The sequence below is a fragment of the Meleagris gallopavo genome, chromosome 1, assembly GCF_905368555.1.
Source record: "Meleagris gallopavo chromosome 1, MGAL_WU_HG_1.1, whole genome shotgun sequence".
Taxonomy (NCBI): domain Eukaryota; kingdom Metazoa; phylum Chordata; class Aves; order Galliformes; family Phasianidae; genus Meleagris; species Meleagris gallopavo.
The window spans coordinates 140,374,100-140,396,894 of record NC_139404.1 but is presented as its reverse complement, the minus strand read 5'-3'; the positions used below and the strand labels follow the sequence as shown (position 1 = coordinate 140,396,894).

The 22,795-nt window shown below is 37.2% G+C and overlaps 1 protein-coding gene across 3 annotated transcripts in view; it reads left to right on the top strand.

Annotated features, from left to right (window-relative positions):
- TPP2 (tripeptidyl peptidase 2) overlaps window positions 1–22,795 on the top strand; it is a 54,746-nt gene that overhangs the window by 6,387 nt on the left and 25,564 nt on the right. For all 3 annotated transcript variants that reach the window (XR_014880841.1, XM_085215538.1, XM_085215537.1), the window contains exons 2-19: window positions 4,938–5,066; window positions 5,486–5,581; window positions 6,256–6,360; window positions 7,015–7,139; window positions 7,814–7,977; window positions 9,030–9,184; window positions 10,096–10,172; window positions 10,647–10,774; window positions 11,812–11,911; window positions 13,393–13,541; window positions 13,639–13,754; window positions 15,365–15,533; window positions 16,817–16,974; window positions 17,071–17,147; window positions 18,196–18,302; window positions 19,077–19,231; window positions 20,239–20,355; window positions 21,878–21,978. Coding sequence is in view for 2 of the 3 variants with exons in the window: in XM_085215538.1 (XP_085071664.1) it covers window positions 4,938–5,066; window positions 5,486–5,581; window positions 6,256–6,360; window positions 7,015–7,139; window positions 7,814–7,977; window positions 9,030–9,184; window positions 10,096–10,172; window positions 10,647–10,774; window positions 11,812–11,911; window positions 13,393–13,541; window positions 13,639–13,754; window positions 15,365–15,533; window positions 16,817–16,974; window positions 17,071–17,147; window positions 18,196–18,302; window positions 19,077–19,231; window positions 20,239–20,355; window positions 21,878–21,978 (2,228 nt within the window). In the remaining variant the exon portion in view is untranslated. The remainder of the gene's footprint in view (window positions 1–4,937; window positions 5,067–5,485; window positions 5,582–6,255; window positions 6,361–7,014; window positions 7,140–7,813; window positions 7,978–9,029; window positions 9,185–10,095; window positions 10,173–10,646; window positions 10,775–11,811; window positions 11,912–13,392; window positions 13,542–13,638; window positions 13,755–15,364; window positions 15,534–16,816; window positions 16,975–17,070; window positions 17,148–18,195; window positions 18,303–19,076; window positions 19,232–20,238; window positions 20,356–21,877; window positions 21,979–22,795) is intronic.

Below are 22,795 nucleotides of genomic sequence, written 5' to 3'. Positions count from 1 at the left end.
AAGCCTGTGATGAAAAGATGGGATACAGTTGAAAGAGGTATCCAGTATTTGAGGGAAATGGCTGTGGTGGAAATGCTGTTTGACCCCAACTTTGTTCCTAACCACCCACGCCAAGACCACTACCTTGAGAGAGTGAGGACGATGCCTGAGATGTTGCAGAAACTCACAACAGCACCAGACAGAGATGCCGCTACTGTAATGTCAGTGTTTGACAGATACCAGGAACAACAAAGAAGACCCTTAGTTTTTGAATTGATTCTTACGCTCCAAAACTACGAACAGCAGCTACCTCCAACTCACGCTTCCATTGCTGCCATCTCACAAATAACAGACCAACTGAATGAAATGCAAGAGCAAGTGTCTCTACTGATTAATCGTGACAAACCTGTAGCAGTATCAGAAACTCTCGATGAAGATCAGGATAATCAAGAGTCTAATGAAGGAACTGATCAAATTAATATGAATCCAACTAATTAAAGATGATGAACCTTCCTGCTCACATGCACCATCAAAAATCTCAGCTATTAAAAGCAAACACTTTCCGGCTCCAGTGAGGAATAATACATCACGAATTGCCTTGTGGCGTTACCTATGTGACCATGGAGAAGACATGAGGAAGTGGCATGACCAAGCTACTCCTGTACTACGAGCACGGGTGAGAGTATTACAAAGCAGATCAACCACCAGTGCAGTTGCTCCAGTTATGGCAGGTAATGAATAGAGGGGCCCTGCCCTCAGCCGGGGGGGTAAAGGGATAATCGAGTATATTGGACTGTGTAGATTCGGTGGCCTGGCACATCAGAACCACTGAAATATAAGGTGCTCTTGGATACTGGTGCACAGTGCACTCTGATGCCCTCGAGTCATGAAGGGACAGAATCAATCCATATTTCTGGAGTGACTGGGGGCTCTCAAGAATTGACTGTGTCGGAGGCCAAGATAAGGCTCACTGGTAAGGACTGGCAAAAACATCCCATTGTGACTGGCCCAGGGGCTCCATGTATACTAGGTATCGATTACCTCAGAAGAGGGCATTTCAAGGATCCAAAGGGGTATCGATGGGCCTTTGGGATAGCTGCTGTGGACACAGACAACATTAAGTAGCTGTCTGTTTTGCCTGACCTGTCAGAAGATCCGTCTGTTGTGGAGTTGCTATGAGTAAGAGAGCAACAGGTACCGATTGCTACGAAAATGGTGCACAGATGGCAGTACTGCACCAACAGGGATTGCCTGCTCCCCATTCACAAGTTGATTTGTCAACTAGAGAGTCAGGGAGTGATCAGCAAAACTCACTCGCTTTTTAACAGCCCCATATGGCCAGTGCATAAAGCCAGTGGAGAATGGAGGCTGACGGTGGATTATCGTGGCCTGAATGAAGTCACACCCCCATTGAGTGCTGCTGTGCCAGACATGTTAGAACTCCAGTATGAACTGGAGTCAAAAGCAGCCAAATGGTATGCCACCATTGACATTGCTAATGCCTTCTTTTCCATTCCTTTGGCCGAAGAATGTAGGCCACAGTTTGCTTTCACATGGAGGGGCATTCAGTATACTTGGAACCATTTGCCCCAGGGGTGGAAACACAGCCCAACCATTTGCCATGGGTTGATCCAAACTGTATTGGAACAGGGCAGTGCTCCTGAGCACCTGCAGTACATTGATGATATCGTTGTGTGGGGAGATACAGCAGAAGAAGTCTTCAAGAAAGGAATGCGAATAATCCAAATTTTTCTGTGTTGGTTTTGCTATTAAGCAGAGCAAAGTGAAAGGACTTGCTCAGGAGATTCAGTTCCTAGGTATATAGTGGCAAGATGGCCGTCGTCACATTCCAACAGATGTGATTGACAAAATCGCTGCCATGTCTCCATCCACTAGCAAGAGAGAGAGACAGTCTTTTCTGGGCGCAGTGGGCTTTTGGAGAATGCAGGTTCCAAACTGCAGCCTCATTGTAAGTCCCTTTTATCATGTGACACGAATGAGTTTACATGGGGCCCTGAATAGCAGCAGAGTTTTGAACAGTTTAAACAGGAGATAGCCCGTGCTGTGGCCCTAGGGCCAGTACGGATGGGACAGGGTATAAAGAACATCCTCTACACTACTGCTGGAGAGAAAGGTCCCACTTGGAGTTTGTGGCAGAGAGCCTCTGGAAAGACCCGAGGCTGACCCCCTGGGATTCTGGAGTTGAACCTACAGGGGGTTGGAAGAGGGCTACACTCCAACTGAACAGGAGATCTTAGCTGCGTATGAGGGGGTTTGGGCTGCTTCTGAGGTAATTGGTACTGAAACACAGCTCCTTCTGGCACCTCGACTGCCAGTGCTGAACTGGATGTTCAAGGGAAAGGGTCTCTCCACCCATCATGCTACTGATGCCACTTGGAGTAAGTGGACTGTGCTGATTATGCAGTGAGCACGGATGGGGAATCTCAGCCGTCCAGGAATCCTAGAGGTAATTATGAACTGGCCTGAAGGTAAAAAGTTTGGAACATCACCAGGAGAAGTATCACGTGCTAAAGAGGCCCCACTATACAATGAACTACCAGAAAATAAAAAGAAATATGCCCTGTTCACAGATGTATTGTGTTGTATTGTGGGAAAGCATCGCAGATGGAAAGCCGCTGTGTGGAGCCCCACACGACAAGTTGCAGAGGCCACTGAAGGAAAAGGAGAATCGAGCCAATTTGCAGAGGTAAAGGCTGTCCAATTGGCCTTAGATGTTGCTGAACGGGAGAGGTGGCCATTGCTTTATCTTTACACTGACTCATGGATGGTGGCAAATGCTCTATGGGGGTGGTTACAGCAGTGGGAGCAAAATAACTGGCAAAGAAGGGGTAAACCTATTTGGGCTGCTGAACTGTGGAAAGATATTGCTGCCCGAATAAAGAATATGGTTCTAAAGGTGTGCCATGTAGATGCTCGTGTCCCCAAGAGTCGAGCTACTGAAGAACAGCAAAATAACCATCAGGTAGACCGCGCTGCCAAAATTGAGGTGGCTCAAATAGACTTGGACTGGCAGAACAAGGGTGAATTATTTCTAGCTCGGTGGGCCCATCGAGGGAGAGATGAAACATGTAAGTGGGCTGGAGACCGAAGGGTGGACTTAACTATGGATGCTATTGCACAGGTCATTCATGACTGTGACACATGTGCCATAATCAAACAAGCTAAGAGAATGGGAGGAAGGGCGACGGCAAAAATATAAATATGGGGAGGCATGGCAAGGTTGATTATATCACCTTGCCACGATCTCGCAGTGGTGTTACATGCTTACTACGGTGGAGGCAACCACTGGGTGGCTTGAAACCTATGCAGTACCCCACGCTACCGCCCGAAATACCATATTAGGTCTTGAGAAACAAGTTCTGTGGCGACATGGCACTCCAGAAAGAATTGAGTCAGATAATGGGACTCATTTCAGAAATTCTCTTGTAAATACTTGGGCCAAAGATCGTGGCATTGAGTGGATTTACCATATTCCCTACCATGTACCAGCCTCTGGTGAAATTGAATGATACAATGGGTTGTTAAAAACTGCTGAAAGCAATGGGTGGCGGAACATTTACCGTAGAGGGAAATAAAGTCCCTGTTGTACATGTAAAGAACATGTTGGGAAAGGCAGTTAGGGTTCTTCCAGCTTCTGGAAAGGGCAAACCTCTTTGTGGAACTGTTTTTGCCCAGGGACCTGGGTCACTTGCTGGGTAATACAGAAAAACGGGGATGTTCTATGTGTACCACAAGGAAACTTGATGCTGGGGGAGTGCAGTCAGTAATTCTGTGTATATGTATATAGACGTGTGTGTAATGCATTTTAATCATTTTTTCTTTGTTTGTATATATGTATATAAATTAAGCATGATGTAGTGATGTAGAATAAGGGGTAGAATGTCATGGTTTTATGGTTTTTTTTTGTTTGTTTGTTTTGTTTTATTTTCAGTATTCTGCATCAAAACATCATGTAGTGTACTGGGAATTGAAGTGTTAATGCTCCAATTCCAGGTACCTGTCCCTGTACATCACGGAAGTCACGATATCTGGCCCTTCTGGGTGGGGCGGTCTCTTACTGCCTTGCAGTGGGTGCTGGAGGCTGCTTTCCTAGCCATTCCAAGCTTTTCAGGTTTGACTCGGTCTCAGGAACTCTCTCTCTCTCCTGTCTTATTTATGAGTCTCAATTTCAATTATATTGTATTATATTGTGTTATTTTACTAACTATGGTACCGGAATGCAAGATAACTTTTCCTCCATAGATTGTTGCCACTGTTTTTTTTTTTTTCCTCCCTTCCTTCCCATTTTGTGGGGCTGGGGTGGGGGGGGGAGGGCAGAGGCCTACTGCCCCCCCTGTCATGGGCATAGATTGATCTAGTTAACTCTGTGACGCCTGCTTATACTTACTATTTTTTTTATTTAACCATTTAAACCTATTTTTACCAGGGAACTGGAGGATGGCTCCTAGCACTGCAGGTTTATTAAAACATAACACAGAATCCCTGTAAGAGAAAAATAATTGGTGATGGTAATTTGTGTTCCTGTTAGATTTGAGTCTTAACTAAGACTCAATCTTGTAACTTCATGTAGTTCAGCACCTTTCATCTTTCTAGGTTTGTGTTATCGTTACTGCAAAATGGGGCTGGAACAGTGGGGGGGGGGCGGGGAGGGGGAAAGAGCGGAAGCAGCATTGCCAGTCATTGAAATATAAACGTTTGATTTTGCAAATAGTAGTTCTGTGAAATTAGGAAAGACTTATAAACCAGGAAGATAGATGTGGTGTTCTTGGTTCACTGAAAGTTAAATTGATTTCAAGGTATTTTTCTTCGTCCTGTTAAAGCTTAACAAAGTTACTAGATTGTTTTTTTTGTTGTTTTTTTTTTTTAATTAACAAAATGAAAAATGGCTAACGGCTACTCAATTGCACTTCAATTTTCTTCTCTGCTTATGTTTTCAGATTACAACTGATGGGAAGCCCAAGATAATTGATATAATTGATACAACTGGCAGCGGTGATGTAACTACATGTACTGTTGTAGAAGCTAAAGATGGAGAAATCATTGGTCTCTCTGGAAGAACTTTAAAGGTGAGAATTTGTGTTGTGCTACAGGGAGACCCTTCGGCAGCTACCAGCTCTCTTTTCCTGTTGTTATTAAGAGTAAGAATTTATTGTATTGAGGGCTTAAATTACATCGAGATAAGCTTAAACGTTCAGATACTTGTCCTTATCATCCTACTAACTCTTCATAATAGGACATTTGTCCTCACTGATAGTACTGTTATTTCCTTAGACCTCTACCAAAAAACACAGCCCCAGTAGGCTGCTTACTGGGGGTGTGTTTTAAAAATAAAGATACTGAAAAGTGTTCATCTGCAGTGTCACATGAATTCATACTGATTTCTAATATTTTCAAGACTGTTCTGCTAAACTTCCTTGCTCAGTATTGAATTTTTTGTTTGTTTCTTGCTATTAATTAACCTATTCTTGAATATATTTTTCTGTAGATTCCAGCAAACTGGGTAAATCCTTCTGGCAAATATCATATTGGGATAAAAAATGGCTATGACATATATCCTAAAGCTCTCAAGGAGAGGATTCAGGTTAGAAATCACGTTTTTGCTTCTGGTGTGTTGATATTTCACTGTTTTAATGTAGAGGTTTTTCTAGAAAACTATGGTATGTCCTTTACTAACACATGTAGGCTGCTAGCCATAGGCTGATTTTTTTTTTTTTTTTTTGCTGAATTTTGACACAATCCATTTCTTCTGTGAATTTTCAGAGTCAAGGCAGATCACAGAATCATAGAATGGCCTGGGTTGAAAAGGACCAGAATGATCACCTAGTTTCAACCCCCCTGCTATGTGCAGGGTCGCCAACCACCAGACCAGGCTGCCCAGAGCCACATCCAGCCTAGCCTTGAATGCCTCCAGGAATGGGGCATCCACAACCTCCTTGGGCAATCTGATCCAGTGCATCACCACCCTCTGGGTGAAAAAATTCCTCCTAATATCTAACCTAACCTTTTCCTGTGTCAGTTTAAGACTGTTCCCCCTTGTCCTATCACTATCCATCCTCTTAAACAGCCGTTAAGATGGTCAAATGGTCCTCCTTACACAGGTTCCTTGAGTCAAAAAGTCTAGTATTACTGGTATCTATTTACTTTTCCAGTGTAGCAGTTGTTTATTTGTAGTATATTATTGAGCTTCTTAGCCATTATGTCTGAAATCGTAACTTGCAAATGACATGTATTGAAGAACCGAGTTTTATGTTACAGAAAGAGCGCAAGGAGAAGCTCTGGGATCCTCTTCACAGGCTAGCTCTAGCAGAGGCCTGTAGGAAACAGGAAGAGTTTGATGCTGCTCATAGCTCTCCCTCCCAAGTTAGTATACTTCTTTGTGAGCTTGTAACAATTTGATACTGATCGAGAGGATTAAAATATTTTTATTACATGAGTGGATTATGTGAAGGATGTTTGTGATAATTTATCACTGCGTCTTCTGATTCATTAGAAACAAAACAAATGACAAAAAAAACACAGTATGTGGGCCATTCCTTGATTTGCCAAATGTTGTTAACTTTCTAAACTTGTTGCTGATTATGAAAAGGGTATTAGTCCAAATACTTCATACCATATTTTTAGTAAGCTTTATTTTTAATTTTTGAGGCAATCATCTTTGTTGTGCTCAAAGTTGGAATCTTTTAAACATATCCTTTCTTTTGTAAACTAGATACTATTTCTTTGAAATACCAGAAATTTCTTGGGATGCTTCTTTGTCATTTAACGGTCTGTAGAAAAGAACAAACATATGAAATATTATAATTACAGAAGTCAGAGTTATACATAACAGACCAAGAATAGATAGAATGCTGTTGAAGGCTGTTGATGTCTATGACTTCTGTGATAGTTTTTGTTTCCAATGAAGTAATGGAATATTTAACATCAGAAAGGAACAGGGCTTAAGATTGTATTCATAACTACTTAGTAATAGTTTTAGTAATACTCTAACTGTATTACTGTATATTGCTGTGTCAGGTAAATAAGCTAATAAAGGAGGAACTTCAAAATCAAGTGGAACTGCTAAATTCTTTTGAGAAAAAATACAGTGATCCTGGTCCAGTATATGATTGTCTAGTATGGTATGATGGTGAGACCTGGAGGTAAGTACCCAAACTTGTGAAACAAAATATTTTAAACATATAAAACAATAGTTTGTATTAAGTATAGTATAGAGTTCTAAAATATTACTTGCTTTGAAATGATCCTGCATCATGACAAAGTTCTGATCCTAAATGAGGATGGCATAGAATGAAATCTTACACTTTGTATCGCTCTGATTTTATTAAGCTTGTAGGTTTTTCCTCTGAGGCAAAGAATAAAATTGCTCTGAGTACACACTGGTAATGGGAAACTGAAGAGGGGAGGAAAAAGAAATGGCATGCTTCAGAATGTAATGTGTCACTTTTCCTGACAATTAATGTGCATCGTACAAACCAGTAGCTGAGACTTCAGATGTTTGTGCACAAGTACTGAGCAGCTAAAGTACAATTCCTTCTCTGAAGGAATTGCCTGAATTTACATAATCTCTTTTTGTAATACAAGAATTACTTGAATTTAGTAGCACTTGAAAATCAATTAACTTAGAGATCTTTGTAGTTTCTGAATCTAATTATAAAAGGCCAAGTTTTAAAGTATTGACATAATGAACTAAGATACCGTCAACCCAGGACCAGACGTGTTGAGGTCTTTTGTGGTACTCCTCTGTGGTAGGAGGAGGAACAAAAACTGGAAGTGTGTAGCAGTTGAAAAATGATCTTTTTGTTGTCATTAACAGAGCCTGCATAGATACAAGTGAGAGTGGTGACTTAACTAGCTGTACAGTGTTGAGAACCTACAAAGAGGCTCAGGAATATGGATCTTTTGGAACATCTGAAATGTTGAATTACTCTGTTAATATATATGATGATGGAAACCTTCTTTCAATTGTGACAAGTGGAGGTAAGTGAAAGTAATGTTAAGAAAAGTTTTGTTGCTGAGTTGGTATCATGAGAAGCAGCAGTTGTATTGGTTCTCAATTTTGGTAGTTGAGATTAAAGGCATTAAAAAATCATTATTTATATTTCGTGTAGTAAACCCATAATAGCGTCTTATTACGAACTTGCTTACATTTTTTGTGTCTGAAATTCAGTCAACTTTTTATCCATATGCATGTGTATATATAATACACTTAAGTTTAGTTACTCTTTAAGATGTTCCTGCATCTTAATGGCATTAGCCAGTGAACCTTCATTCAAAGCAGCTTTTTTGTTTTGCTTTTGAATATAGGTTGGTTATTGAATTTTGTCGCTGTTCTTTGTGCTTTCATAATTTAAGAATCTTTTTTTAAAACGTCTGTCAACAAAGGAGTGTCTGTATTCTGGTTTATCCCAACTCTTTAATGATGGTAGGTCTCATCATAGCTGTAGCGCTGACTGCTCTGATCCCATTTTTGTGTGTTCTCAGTATGAAGATGTTTTGTTTTGGAAACATCCTGAGTGGTTAAGGTGGTATGAATGTATTTGATTTTTAAAAAAAATTTTTTTTTAAATGCTCTTGATTTCTCATGAAGCTACCCTATCTCAGAAGAACTACAGGAACAGTTCTGGCTTCTAAATCAGTGATAACTTTGGGATTCCTTTTATGGCTGTGTGGATTTTTTTTTTTTCCTTATCCATGATCTCCACAGTCAGGATATTTTTGGTATAATTGTTGTTACTTTGAGTGTGAAGTGTTAAGCCTTTTTGATCATGTCTGTTGGTGGAGATTAGTTAATACTTCCTTTCTCTTCTTCTGCCTCCTGCTTCCTGCCCTCAAAAGCTGTTTTGTTTTGCAAATTGCTCCTAATTACTGGCTTTCATCTCTTACTATAATGTCATTTATTTAAATAAGTAGTTAAATTCTGAGGTTGCTAATGTAATTCATTAAATGAAAAGTAATAGAGCTATAGTGTATTATAACAATATAAAAGAAGTTCACTAACCATGCAGTGGTTTGAATTTTCTTTTGCCTAGGAGCACATGGAACACACGTGGCTAGTATTGCAGCGGGATACTTTCCTGAAGAGCCAGAGCGAAATGGTGTGGCTCCCGGAGCTCAGATTCTTGCAATCAAGATTGGTGATACAAGACTAAGTACAATGGAAACTGGCACTGGTTTAATAAGAGCTGTAGGTATTTCACTGGATAAATGTTAATCTCAGCAGTTTGAATTTATTATGGAATAATGAAGTGTGCTTCAGTAACTCATACGCTGTGGTTTTATAGTCCTGTAATACCATCAGCCTTAAAATGAATAAAATGAAAAGAGTTTCAAGCTTATTGTAAGACTTCTGTTTTGTAAGAATAAACAGTTAGTAAGACTTAGACTTTTTTTTTCAGTTGATAGTGTTGCAGTGTTTGTCTAACTTAGCCTATAAGAGAAGTGACTTGTAGGCTTATTTAAATTTATTTGTTCTTGTTATGACTGTATTTACATATATGTTTTTTTTGTGCTTAGCTATGTAACTATAATACATAGCAACTGACATCTAACTTTGTGCCTGAACATATTTTGACTGTTTCTTAAAAGTGAGGAAGAAAATATTACTTTCTCATGATCAAAGGCCCAATGCCTCTGCTGTACAGCAAGTTGTTGAGGAAAATGTATGTAAGAGAAGGAATGAAAATAGAAAATGATTATTTGTAGTTCATAGAATATATTGCTATAGTAACGTGAAGATTTGTGTTAATGCTACTGTGGTTTTTTGAAATTTAACCAAACCACACAGAAGAGGAGAAATTTGTCTTATTAAGGGCATATATTTAAGACTAATGAGATTGGTGGTTTTATATTATGTTAATGTCTTAATTTATAGCTTGGTAGATGGAATGTTAATGACTTGTTTTTTTTTTTTTTAACTGGGCTACTAGGAAAATGCCACTTTAATGTAGCTTACTTCATTCATTTTCCTCTGTAGGGTTGAAAAAAATAGAAAAATAAAAAATTCTTCTTTCCATAAATATGTAGCAAAACATTTTAAGCAGATGCTTTTTCCCATTGCATAATTACTTGTGTTGGCTTTTATTTTTGCTTTCTCAGATGATAGAAGCAATAAAATACAAATGTGATCTTGTCAACTATAGCTATGGAGAGGCAACACATTGGCCAAATTCTGGGTAAGGGCTATTGCATATAGCATAAAGTTTTTCAACATTACACAAGTGTAATTTCAGGTGTTGGTTTTCTGTAAGGGTACTGTCAGTAAGAAGGAAGTGTCCAGACCCAAACAGTGACATTAAAATATTGTAGTTTATTTTTATAAATATCTACAAAAACTACCTAAACATATTGAAAGTGCTATTAATTGTGATACTAGGAATATTTTAGAGCAGTGAAGTATTCTCACAGTTGAAAAGCCATGTAATCTGGGTGCTTTTTTGTTTTCTGGTTTTTTATTTTGTTTTAAGACTTGACATTGATTTGTGTGGCTGTTACTCCCTTTCTAAATAAGTAACATCAGGCTATGGCCTGATGTGGAAAGCTGGCTGCATAATATTTCTCTGTGACTGGTCCTACTCTGAATGGGAGTTTTCCCACGCAGAGAGAAAAAAACACATTGGTTAAGTAACTCCTTCTTTTCCTTACTTCAGGAGAATTTGTGAAGTAATTAATGAAGCAGTATGGAAACACAACGTAATCTATGTTTCGAGTGCAGGAAATAACGGCCCTTGCCTTTCTACGGTTGGATGTCCTGGTGGCACTACATCTAGTGTAATAGGTATGAATGTTTTTGGTGTTTTTTTGTTCTTTGTTTTTTTCAACCCTAAAACATCAAGTCAGTATTCATCTTTTGTTTTTCAGGCTTTGTAGTTTTGTTTTATATTTGGGATCACAAGTTGTTTGCTATACTAAACTCAAAATGTTTCCAAAGATTACTGGCCTATGAGATTAATCTTATGGGAGGAAGTTACTGTACACTTACTTACGAAAATGTAGATTATCTTCTTACCATTCAAAAACTATGCGGAAAACTGGTGTTGGAGATTTAGTTTAGGTGTTGGCTGATGTAGGTTTGATGTGGGTTTGTATGAGATTTACTGAAGAAATCTATTTAAAGAGTAGGAGGTGATTCTTTTCAAATCTAATAATCTAAGCATGCCTGTCAGACCATTAGCTGTTGCAGGCATGTCCAACTTGCTGCCTCGGGACCACATGCAGCTCAGCACAGCTGGAAGGTATACTCCAAGGATGCTTCCTTGATACCACATTCCAAAAATGCAACTTTAGTAGGCTTTGGCATAGTAATTTATATGCTCTGGGCCAACTGAACTGATCAGCAGGAAAATACTGACTTTTCATCACTGTGGTGATAGGCAAAACCATACTGCTCAATCTGTTTAAGGCAGTGAAGCTCTGAGTAATGGGAACATGAAGCAATTCACATAGATTCCTTTGCAACAGCTCTAGTTAGTTTGTGTCCGTGTAAACACAGACAAAATTCCCCAGAAAGGGGTAGGTGCATTTGAAAGTGATGTGTTGTGAAATAAATGCAGATAGTAGATACAAATTGTTCCAGTTGAACTCAAATAACACTTCAAAGTTATCGATTTTATGGAAGATTTACATATTACATAGTATCACTATCAGCACTGTAACTGTGTAGCATGCTCTTTACACTTGGTTTGTAACAATACTTGAATTTACTGAGATGGAAAAAAATGTCCATTTAAAACGTCTTTTAAATATTTTGTAGTGTCTTTAAAACTGTTTATTTTTTGTTTTATTACAAATTCTAAGATGCTTGTTTTCTATTAGGTGTTGGTGCCTATGTGTCACCTGATATGATGGTTGCTGAATATTCTTTGAGAGAAAAACTGCCAGCAAATCAATATACTTGGTCATCCAGGGGGCCAAGGTAAGTTATGATTAAAGGAGAGAATTCCTTACTTTGCAGTTCTGACTAAGTAATTGCAGGTCTAAAAACTGGTCACTGATACCAAAATGAAAGTATTTCTTTTCCCAGGAAGAACTTAAGTAAGTCTGCTGTTCTTACGTCTGTAGAATTCTTAGTCAGAGGGAGGATGACCGAACTGTCTGTCACAATCTGTACATTTCAGTAAAGTCTATTTAGAAAATGAAAATCTGATTAAAGTAGTTTGGAGATGTGTACTATTTCTGACTTCTTTTTCCAAGGCTCTTTTCAGTAGCATTTGTTTCATTCAGTAGTGTGGTATTGCTAACTATTCTGTTGGTGCTGAAGACTAGAAGAAATATTGTGGTATTGTTACTTCTGGCTTCGATGACATTATAATGGCACAACTTAATTATTGGTTTTGCTTGAATCTAGTGGAAGTGTGAGAGGACAGAAAAATGTTTTTCTAACTCATTATAGAATACTATCTCAAAGAAAATGTAGGGGCTTGGAGAATTTTTTATTCTTATTTTACGTCTCAGAAGAATTTGGTAGTAATGTGGTAGCCAAAAGAAGTCTGAGTAAGGACTAGAGGCTTTCAGGCAGATATGCTTGTCTGGAAGTATGATAAAAACACTAATTTATATAGGACTGTCATAAAATGTCTTAAATTCATTATGACTCTGTAATGTAGAGTACTGGGATTTTGAGACTTATCTTAGATGAAGCTATTAGTGTAGGATACAAATCCACCTTGCCTCTCCACAAAATAGTTCAAGCACAGTTTGATCCTTAGTAATGATATATTTTTCATCTCTACAGAGTGAAGAATATTTAGTGTTTATATTTAGCCTCATACAGTTGAAAACTGTAATCACTGAGTTTTTAAAAATGTTTGAGCAAAAAAGAAGGTGATGTGGGCCCAGCTGATTCTGAACCACTTGTTGAGCTAAGAACAGCAAGGGAAGAGGATTAAATGTATCAACTTCTGTATTGTAATTCAAAATTTGACGTCTGGTGCAATGGCTGTGCAAAATCCAGATCTCTAGATTCTATATTTTTTTCTAGCCTCTTTTTTACTAATTTTGCTTTAAAATATAGTATATGTTCTTTAATAATGGTTAAATAGGCTCAGTGAAATATTTATTTACGTAGTGAAGTTTTTAGTACACTTGTTTGTTTTCTAATTCAAATTTGGCTAGATAAGTCAGCTGACTAAACTGTAGCCCTTTGTATAATATTTAAGGAATGAAAGTTCTGGTAACTTTCACTGTGGAAAACAGGCATAGCTGGTGATTAATTTGACGTTAAGTTGCTACTTAATGTAATGCTTTATCTTGTATTTAATGGGTTAATGATTTAGTGAAGTACTATTTGAGAATGTGCCAAAGCTAAAACTATCTTTTTTAGTATAGGGGTAACTTTGAGGTAAAGTGTGCAGAAAATAAAAGCTTGCTTTTCAACAATTCTGTTTTTTCCGCTAGCACTGATGGAGCCCTTGGAGTAAGTATCAGTGCCCCAGGAGGTGCTATTGCTTCTGTTCCAAACTGGACTCTGCGAGGAACACAACTCATGAATGGCACATCCATGTCTTCTCCCAATGCATGTGGAGGCATTGCATTAGTACTGTCAGGTAATATCAGTGCATAGTATAAAAGATAAAGTCTTTTTCTATAGCTTTCCAACTTTGTTAACTTTTTTTCCAATGACATCCTTACTTTTAATTTCAGGGCTCAAAGCTAACGATATTCATTACACTGTTCATTCTGTCAGAAGAGCCTTAGAAAATACAGCAGTGAAAGCTGAAAATATAGAAGTATTTGCACAAGGACATGGTGTTATTCAGGTAATTGCCAGTGAAACAAGCAAACAAATAAACAAAAAAAGCCTTAAATAACTGCCAGTAGAAAATTACCTAAAAATGTTTTCTGGGTGAGCTCACTCAGTTTTGCTCCCAAGCTACTTAATTAGCAGATCTGATTCAGGATAAAGAAGGGAATGTAGTGGGAGGAGAGGAGGAATGAAATATTTCTCTTTGCTTCAGCATGCAGTTGGTTTCTCCTGAATATGTGTTAACTAGACAAATTCCTTATCTGATGAAAAGGGTGTGTGGACATAAAAGTAGGATGTGGGATTTTGTCACCCACATATGGATTTGTATGCATAAATTCTGTCTTAATGTCAGAAAATGTTTTTATACTGTTGTCAGAGAGCTGAACTTGTTCTTTGCAGACAAAAGCTGGAACAGTACATTCTGAGCAATGAAAATGCAGAGGTACCCACGCTAAAGCAAAGGACACCTTTGCTTCACAAAACAGTATATCTGCAATAGTAGGGTGATTTTGCTGTGGGTGGGCCTGCACTGAGAAGTCTAAGCACTCATTGTGTTATCTTTTAAGTAACTTGGAAACCTCCAGTGTGAATTTTTTTATGATAAAGGCAGTATGAATGTCAGTATCCCTTTGCATAACGTTGAGCTGTTAAAGACTTAACTGATGCTCTTACCTGTGGTCGCTCCCATCCTAGCCAAAAAGAGGTACTGAGATTTTTGCTCTCATGCTTAAAGACATTTCATATTAAATGCTTAGCTCTAAACTCTTGTTCTTGAGATTCTGGAACCTGGTAGCAAATGTCTTCTGAACACATCTGTAATGCTGAGTTTGATACAGAAGGCAACAGGGTAGTGACCATATTAAATAAAAGCATTTCTAAAGCTGAAATGAAATGTACCAGTTGTATCTTAGGATTTAGTATTCTGTGGTTAGAGTGTGTAAAATAAATAAATAAATAAATATGTATATATATGGTTAAAATTCTGATCTGGGAGACTGACACTATACTGCATCTGCTTGTTTCAGAGAGGGATGTCTTAATCTTTATAGATGAAGGTAGCTTGCTGAAATACAAGGGAATGTAAGATTTTCAGAGTTGGTAGAACAGAAAGCGAGATAGTAGGATGCCTTTTTGAAACAAAAGGTTGGACTTGTCATCAGAGTTTAAGGGAACAAACAAGCAAGCCCTTCTTTTATATCTGTATATATATTAAACTTGCATTGGCATTCCATCTTGCTTGTGTTTTAAAGCGCTTAACTTCTGCTACTGTATAAAAGGTTTAAATCTGTGACTAGTTTAGCTCCGTATATGGGAAAGGAATCCAAAGTAAGGTTGTAGACCTGGGCTTTTTACTTCCAAGTCATCTGTGGAAACCTTTGTTTTTTGTCTTCTGATAAATTTATTGCAAAGGGAATTTGTCGTATTATTTTATTAAAATGTCCTTTACTATTTTGTTGCTCTATATGGCTGTTGCATGAAGTGTTGCCTCAAAATCAGTATGGCTCTAATAGTTAGGATGTTGGTAACTTCAGTGTTTGCTGTATTTGCTGGATGCCTCATGGAAGGGGTAATGTGCATGAATATTGAAGTTGAATTGGGTTAATTTAGAATGTGTTCTAACAGGTTGATAAAGCCTATGACTACCTCGTTCAGAATTCATCATTCACAAGTAACATAGGCTTTACTATTACTGTTGGAAGCAATCGTGGCATCTACCTCAGAGACCCTGCCCAGATATATGCACCTTCTGATCATGGGGTTGGCATAGAGCCTGTCTTTCCTGAGAATACAGGTAGGAAAGCTTCTTTTGTATGATTTAAAAATGAAGTGTAAACTTTAAATAGAAAAGCTGTGATAATGCGGAGCAGTACAAGTCTTGTACCACAGAAGGAATAAATGCAACTCCAAAACTGTTGGTGAATGAAGGCAAGAATCTAAACAGCTTTTTCATTCTAATCTCAGATTTATAATTACAGAACTTCTTTTCTGATTTTTTTTTTTTTTTTTTTTCTGTTGCTTCAGGCTTCCTTTTGCTCTAAACAACTTTAAAGTGAAGTTGTGGCTCCCAGGAAAAAAATAGAAAAATCATCAAACATCTTTAATATCTCAAGAAATTGTAGATTTTCTAGGGATTTGTTGCAGATAACTCTTGACAAAGAATGTAGGCTATTCTAAATAGAGAAGAACTTCAATGGGAAACTAATCTGTGGGTATTTAGAGACCACAAATTCTAGGTTTGGATTTTATCTAAGCTGGGAAAAAATGTAAGATTTCAACAAATGAGTTCTATTGAGTAGTTAAGTATGAATATGCCTAAAGGTAATATAGGAATTGATACAGGTTGTAGATGCTTATGGACTACTGTGAGTAACTAGAGCCAATGAAAGTGTGTTTCACAACTTCTCTTCATAGACTGGTTTACTCTGCTGTATTTTATTAATAAAATAGTATTTTATTATTTAATTTATTATTTCATTATTTAGTATTTTATTAATAAAATACAGCATATTCACCTCACTAAGAAATGGACTACGTTGTATTCAGAAAAAAGGCTGCTCTGAAAAACAATGCCTCCTATTTTGTTACGTTGGCCAACAAAGTCAGATGTTTGGATTCTGATAGTAATTTTTTCAGTAAACATAAGCCTTCACTTAGGTTACTCTATAATGTGATCTGGTGATTAGGAAAACTTCAGTCTGTGAGGTTAGCTTTTTCTTTATGTATGTGCATTAGATAAGACTTTGCATCTATATGAAAATATTTTTACCTGCTTCCAGGCTTATGCTATGGGCAACTGAAGGATTGATAGCTACGTTACCTTTGCCTCTTTTATGTTTGCCTGTTTTATGTGCTTAAAAAAAATTGAAGTTAGATATAGGCTTTATTGTATTATATGTTGTTGTTTTGCTGATTTCTCAAGTTAAAAGAGGTCATATAGAACAGTGTCCTTTTGTGGAGAATCTGACTTCAGGGGACTCTAAGGAATTGGTTCCTACAATGTTTTATTGAGATGACAAATTCTGTGTTACAGTGGAATGTGAGTTCATAATCTGGTATTGATTTTGTTGTTGACAGAAAACACTGAAAGGATATCTCTTCAGCTTCATTTAGCTTTAACTTCAAATGCACCATGGGTCCAGTGTCCTAGTCATTTAGAGCTTATGAACCAGTGTCGACACATTAATGTTCGTGTGGATCCTCGTGGCCTGAGAGAAGGAGTACATTATACAGAGGTATTAAAGAATCAGTATTCTAGTTCAAGTTCAACATTGTCTTCTATAATTTCATTTTGATCAAAGGTCATAAGCAGCTATATTTTATTTTGTCAGGTTTGTGGGTATGATACAGCAATGCCTAATGCAGGCCCACTCTTCAGAGTTCCAATAACTGTTGTTATACCAACAAGGTCAGTAAACTCAAACTGAATTAGATTTTTTTTTTTTTAACATTTCATATGCTCAGTTTACTTGTGTTGTCATATTTATTTCACCTTCTTTCTCTGGGAGCTCTTGAGCTAGCACTGATAGGGGAGCAGAGCTCTGAAAAGATTCTTGCAACAGACTTATACTGCAATAGCTTTTGTTTTTCATCTTCGTGCTGGAAGCCAAAACACAAGAATATTCTTGACCATAATGGCAGAGCTTTTCTCTTCCATCAGAATGCAGATGACTTCAGATTTCTTGAACAACATATCAATTTATTTTTAAATGTAGATCAGCTGAAGGTTGTTTGTTTTTTTTTTCCCCACTTCTAGCTGATGTGCCACGTGTCCTTAAGGGCAGTGGGTGTTATTTGGCAGATGGAATTTGGAATAGAATTCCTTCTCAACTTCAGTACAGAGAATTTACAGAGTTAATATTGTTAGCTTCCTTGTACAGGGAGCAGAGGGGCAGCCACTGACCTCTTTCTCTGGTGACAGTGACAGGACTCAAAGGAATTGCATGAAGCTGTGTCAGGGGAGGACCAGTCTGGGTGTTTGGAAAAGTTTCTTCACCACATGGTGATCAGGCAGTGGAACAAGCTCACCAGAGTAGTGGTCAAGGCCTCGTGCTGGCAGAGTTCAAGGAGTGTTTGGATAACACTTTCAGACATACGGTTTGAATTTAGGGGGTCCTGTGGGGCACCAGGAGTTAGACTCAATGGCCACTGTGGGTCCATTCTAATTCTGGAGATCTGTAAGTGTCAGTAACAATTTCAGAGTCTAACATCTAACATTGAATTCAGGTTCCATTTTTCACCTTCATAAATCCATTTTGGTTAAAGTCCGCTTATTTTTGTGACTATTTCTGTCATATCAAGTAGCAGCAAATCTGCAAATCAAAATACTTCTGGTGCTGAGGACTGAGTATCTTCATTATACTCTTTTTGGAGATCATTTCTGTATTTTAAAATGTCTTTAAAAAAAATTTCACAGCTTGTTCCATTACTACTTGTATTTGCTTTTTGGTGTACAGAGTAGATGAATCATCAAGCTATGACCTTGCGTATACAGATGTTCATTTTAAACCTGGCCAAATCCGAAGGCACTTCATTGATGTTCCCCAGGGAGCTACGTGGGCTGGTAAGAAAAATGAGCATATTAATTAAATAACAAATCACATCTATCAAACTTGACCAAGTTGTTCTGAAATCATTCCTCTTTTTTTCTGCCTGAGTAAGAATTTAAGCATTTGATCCATGAATATGTATGATGTTCATTTGATTCTAGGCTCTTATAAGAGTGATTTCTTTTTTTTTTTTTTTTTTTTGGAGGGGCTATCTTATGGCTTCTGTTGTAGTGAAATACTGATTATGTCTTCTAGAAACTAGCAAATAGAATCTGAAATGATGGCCCATTACTGGAGGCATATCCCGTACTTATAGAAAAATATTATTGTCTGAATTGTGTATAATTTTTAACATTCGTAGGCATGGCTTTGAATGATGACTTGAATATGATGGGCAAGAAGCTTGTAATCCTAAAGGGAGAATTCCTCTTCTACATACGTGATATTAATAAATAAAAATCTTTCATATGTACTGAAGTTTATGGATAAGACTCTTGATTTGAAATTCAGCAGTAATCTATACTGTACAGATATATAATGTGTACTGTCCTATTAGTTTTTACCATACAGTTGAGTAACGTTTCTTATTTGATCTCTGAACCTGCTTAGTTTTTCTTAATCTGACGAGGTCTTAATAAATAACTGATATATAGGCATTGTTCACATATGGGCCTGATCTTTTAAAAATTGTGATTGTTTTGTGAAAATGGTTTTCTTCTGTTTTATCTCCATTTCCTGTCTAAAATTCTTCATTGTTGTAACTAAACTTTGTTTCTTCTTTTGTCTAGAAGTAACAATATGTTCATGTTCCTCTGATGTGACTGCCAAGTTTGTGCTTCATGCTGTTCAGCTAGTGAAACAGAAAGCATATAGAAGTCATGAATTCTACAAATTTCTGTCCTTACCAGAAAAAGGATCGGTGACTGAAGCATTTCCCGTCTTAGTAAGTTATGCTGGGGGATAGAAGAAAAAGAACATTGGGTTTCTGCTGTTGCTGATCTTGGGTTTTTGTGTTTTGTTTTCCCTTTTTTAAGGGGAAGAAGAAAATAAAAAACCCAACCCAAATAAATCACCTATTTCTTATAGTAGTGAATGAAACCTTTTACTCGCTTTGGAAAGGTCTCAGATAGCTTCATCAATTTATTAGTACTTATTTATAGACTGATTTGTTTCCCTTTCAAACAAGGACTAAGCTTGTTGAATAGATTTAGTTCAGCACATTTTGCTTTTAATGCTTAATGTGATAATCTGAGAAATCTCTTCGATGTTGAAGCCAAGTAATACTGACTGGCTTACAATTGTACTTACTTTGGTTAATTCTAGTTGAAGAGTCTAAAACAGAACCAGGATATTCAGGTGTGCGAATGAGTTCACTAATCAAGTTTTCCCTGCCTACTAGAGGTTATGATTTCTATGCTGCTCAGTCCTGCACTGTGTGAAAATGTCAAGTGGGGGCAGTAAGATACATGGTTTGATTGTATGTTTTGTCATGTTAGTTTAAAAAAAAAAAAAAAGCAAGCCAAAAAACAGTACCAACAAAAAACCTCCCAAGCTTCATGTCTTCTTGAGGTAGAGAGCACTATCTTATTCTCTGATACACATTAATGTCTTCTATAAACTACCCTGTCTGTTTAATTTGAAAGAGTGAGAAAGGAATATGTAGTGCTTATAAGCTGTAGTTTTTTTTTTCTAGTGTATACCTGTGGCACACTTTGTTTTGATGGGAATCAAGTGTAGTGTCTTATTTGCTACCATACAAAATAATATGATTGGAGTAAACTGGACATTTTAAGGGTATACTTTAATATACACTTATAATCCCTATAATTATATGTTATTAATAAGCTATATTCCCCCTTTGTTTTTTTTTGGCTTTGGAGTGAGAAAGGTAGGGCTGAATAGAAAGAGAAGATGAGAGTTTGTGTCTAACTTTGCATTTTTATTATTCAGGCTGGAAAAACAATTGAATTTTGTGTTGCTCGGTGGTGGGCAAGCCTTAGCGACGTTAGCATTAATTACACAGTTTCTTTTCATGGTGTACTTTGTGCTACTCCTCAGCTAAACATGGTAAGTCTTCCAAGCTGTTTATCCAGAATCATTCTGAAGTTCTCTGTCATCTCAGATTAAAAAAAAAAAAAAGTCTTCTCTGTTCTTTTCTGTACTCAAGCAGACTAAAAACGTGGTTATACCTGAGATATTTGTGTTTTCCTTTAAAAATAGGTAAATAGGAGCTTAATCCTGCACAAATACCATTAGATTTGAATTTTCTATGCCTTCCATTATGAATCAATGAGGGAAAAATGAGCAGGAAAAAAAAAGACACCAGTAGAAAGGGCATATTGAAAGGTTCACACTGTAACTATTGCGAGTTTTTGTGTGAAGAAACTTTGCAGGGCCACAATTACTGAAATGCAATACTCCAAATAGCATTTTCAGAATAAAATGTCATTAATATTTACTTTATTCTCTTCAGTCTTTTGTTGAGATGTGGTGATTTTGGTTTGAGATTTGTTGTTTAGGTCAGTTGAAGGCATGATGGATGGGCAGCATCATGACTGCTGAGGCTCTGTGATACCAAAGAACTGGGAAGTTACTGAAAACATTAGTATCTTATTTACAGTACTTTGCTACAGTGTTCTTTGCTGTCCTGTGCAACCTACCTTGGCTTGATTTTTGCCAGCTCCTTTTCAAGAGCTGAGATGGTTCTGCAGGAAGCAGTACCATACTGATTTCTCCTTACTCCTCCCTTTTTTTTTTTTCTTTTTTTTTTTTTTCAGCTAAGAAAGCTGAAGCCACAACAAATTGCAGTTGAATGCATTCAGGCTCTAAGAGTTGATTAACCTGGGGGAAAAAGGAAAGGGTGTTGTGCTAAGGAACCAGGTCTTGAATCACTAAGGCAGGTGGAAGAAGCGTTGGTGTTGTGCATGGCAGCCTCTAATGAAGTGCCACACCAGTGGTGTCAGATGAACTGAAAAGTGAGGAGTTAAAAATGAGAGAATACATTTTTACCCTTTCTTGAACATTTTAAAATTTAATAAAATATATTTTAATAAAGCTGATATAGTCGTGGCTTTGTCATGAAATACTGCTAGAAAAAGCAGACTTCCAAAATCACTTTAACCATCGCTAAATTTTGTGTGTAGTGTTTTCTTTTTTGTTAACATAAACTATTCTGTAAATAACAATCCTATGCAGAAACACTATAAAATACTTGATTTAAGATTCTAAATGAAAAATGCTTGCATTTATTGAATTACATATTCATAGAAAGCATATGCCCTGTGTGACTTATAGAGTTCTGTACGAATTCCATAAATTGTTAATAGTGGATAGTCTTGGAAAAATAAATATAAGACTTCTGGCCGTATCAGTAACTTTTCTTGCTTTTGTTGTAGTTTTTTGTTGTTGTTTCAAGTCCCAGTATGTCTGCCTTCTTCAAATAGAGATAAGCTTGTGATGCTTTGAAACTCACAGTATTACTTCTAGTGTGGATAGTTATAGCTGTTACATTTATGAGGGATAAATCAGATGGTCCAAGTCTGATGTTACAAATGCATAGAAGCATAATTGTTATGTATTCTCTCTTTAGCATGCTTCAGAAGGAATTGTACGGTTTGATGTTCAGTCCATGTTGAAGTATGAGGATATTGCTCCATGCATAAACCTGAAAAGCTGGATTCAAACTCTCAGGTACTGTTTCTGAGGAGCTGTATTGCAAAAGTGAGAGAACTACTAGTATGTGTCTAAAATGGTCACAAATGAACAGTGAAGTCTAGGGTAACAGAAGTATTCTTGTAAAACTTTAAGGGTGTTTGGAGGCGTGAATTTAGAAATCCTGTTAAATTTGTTAGCATGTTATTTTTTAGTTCCTTTTAGCTTTGACAGAATTGGACAATTATTATGACTTCTTCCATATAAATTTTTCTTAATCTAAATTTGAGAGGAGGAAAAAAAAAATACAAAAACTTCTCAGTGCTTCCAAAGGAGGCAGAGGTAAAAAGGCATTTTAATATCTAAAGAAATAAATTCTACTGAGTTATTTGGTGCCACCTTTTTTTTTTTTTGTTTGTTTTTTCTTTGAAGCAGCTGCCTCAGATCCTATCTAATTTTCGCCTGGAAACATTATTTTCTCTCTTTTGCTTGGTTGGAAATGTTTTACTGTAGAATCTGGTACTGTTTTGTGTGGGAAGTTGTATTTCTTCTGTTGTCGGTTGTGTCTGTTTGACACATGCTGATGTGGAGAAAAAATTACTAATCAATGCAGCAGTCACTAACATTGGTAGTTCCAGGAGGGGAAAGAGATGTCATACACTTTAAGCAGTACTTTTAAGGTTTAGGCCAGACAATGGTCAATAATCTGATATTTTCCATTTTCTGGACCGTGTAGTGGTAGTCTTGGACTCTGAGAGTTTATGCTTCTGGGTTTTACATAGACACTATGCATTAAAATTCTTCCTTTGTGGTATTACTCCAATGTCTCTTACAAATTTTCTTCTAACATAAATTT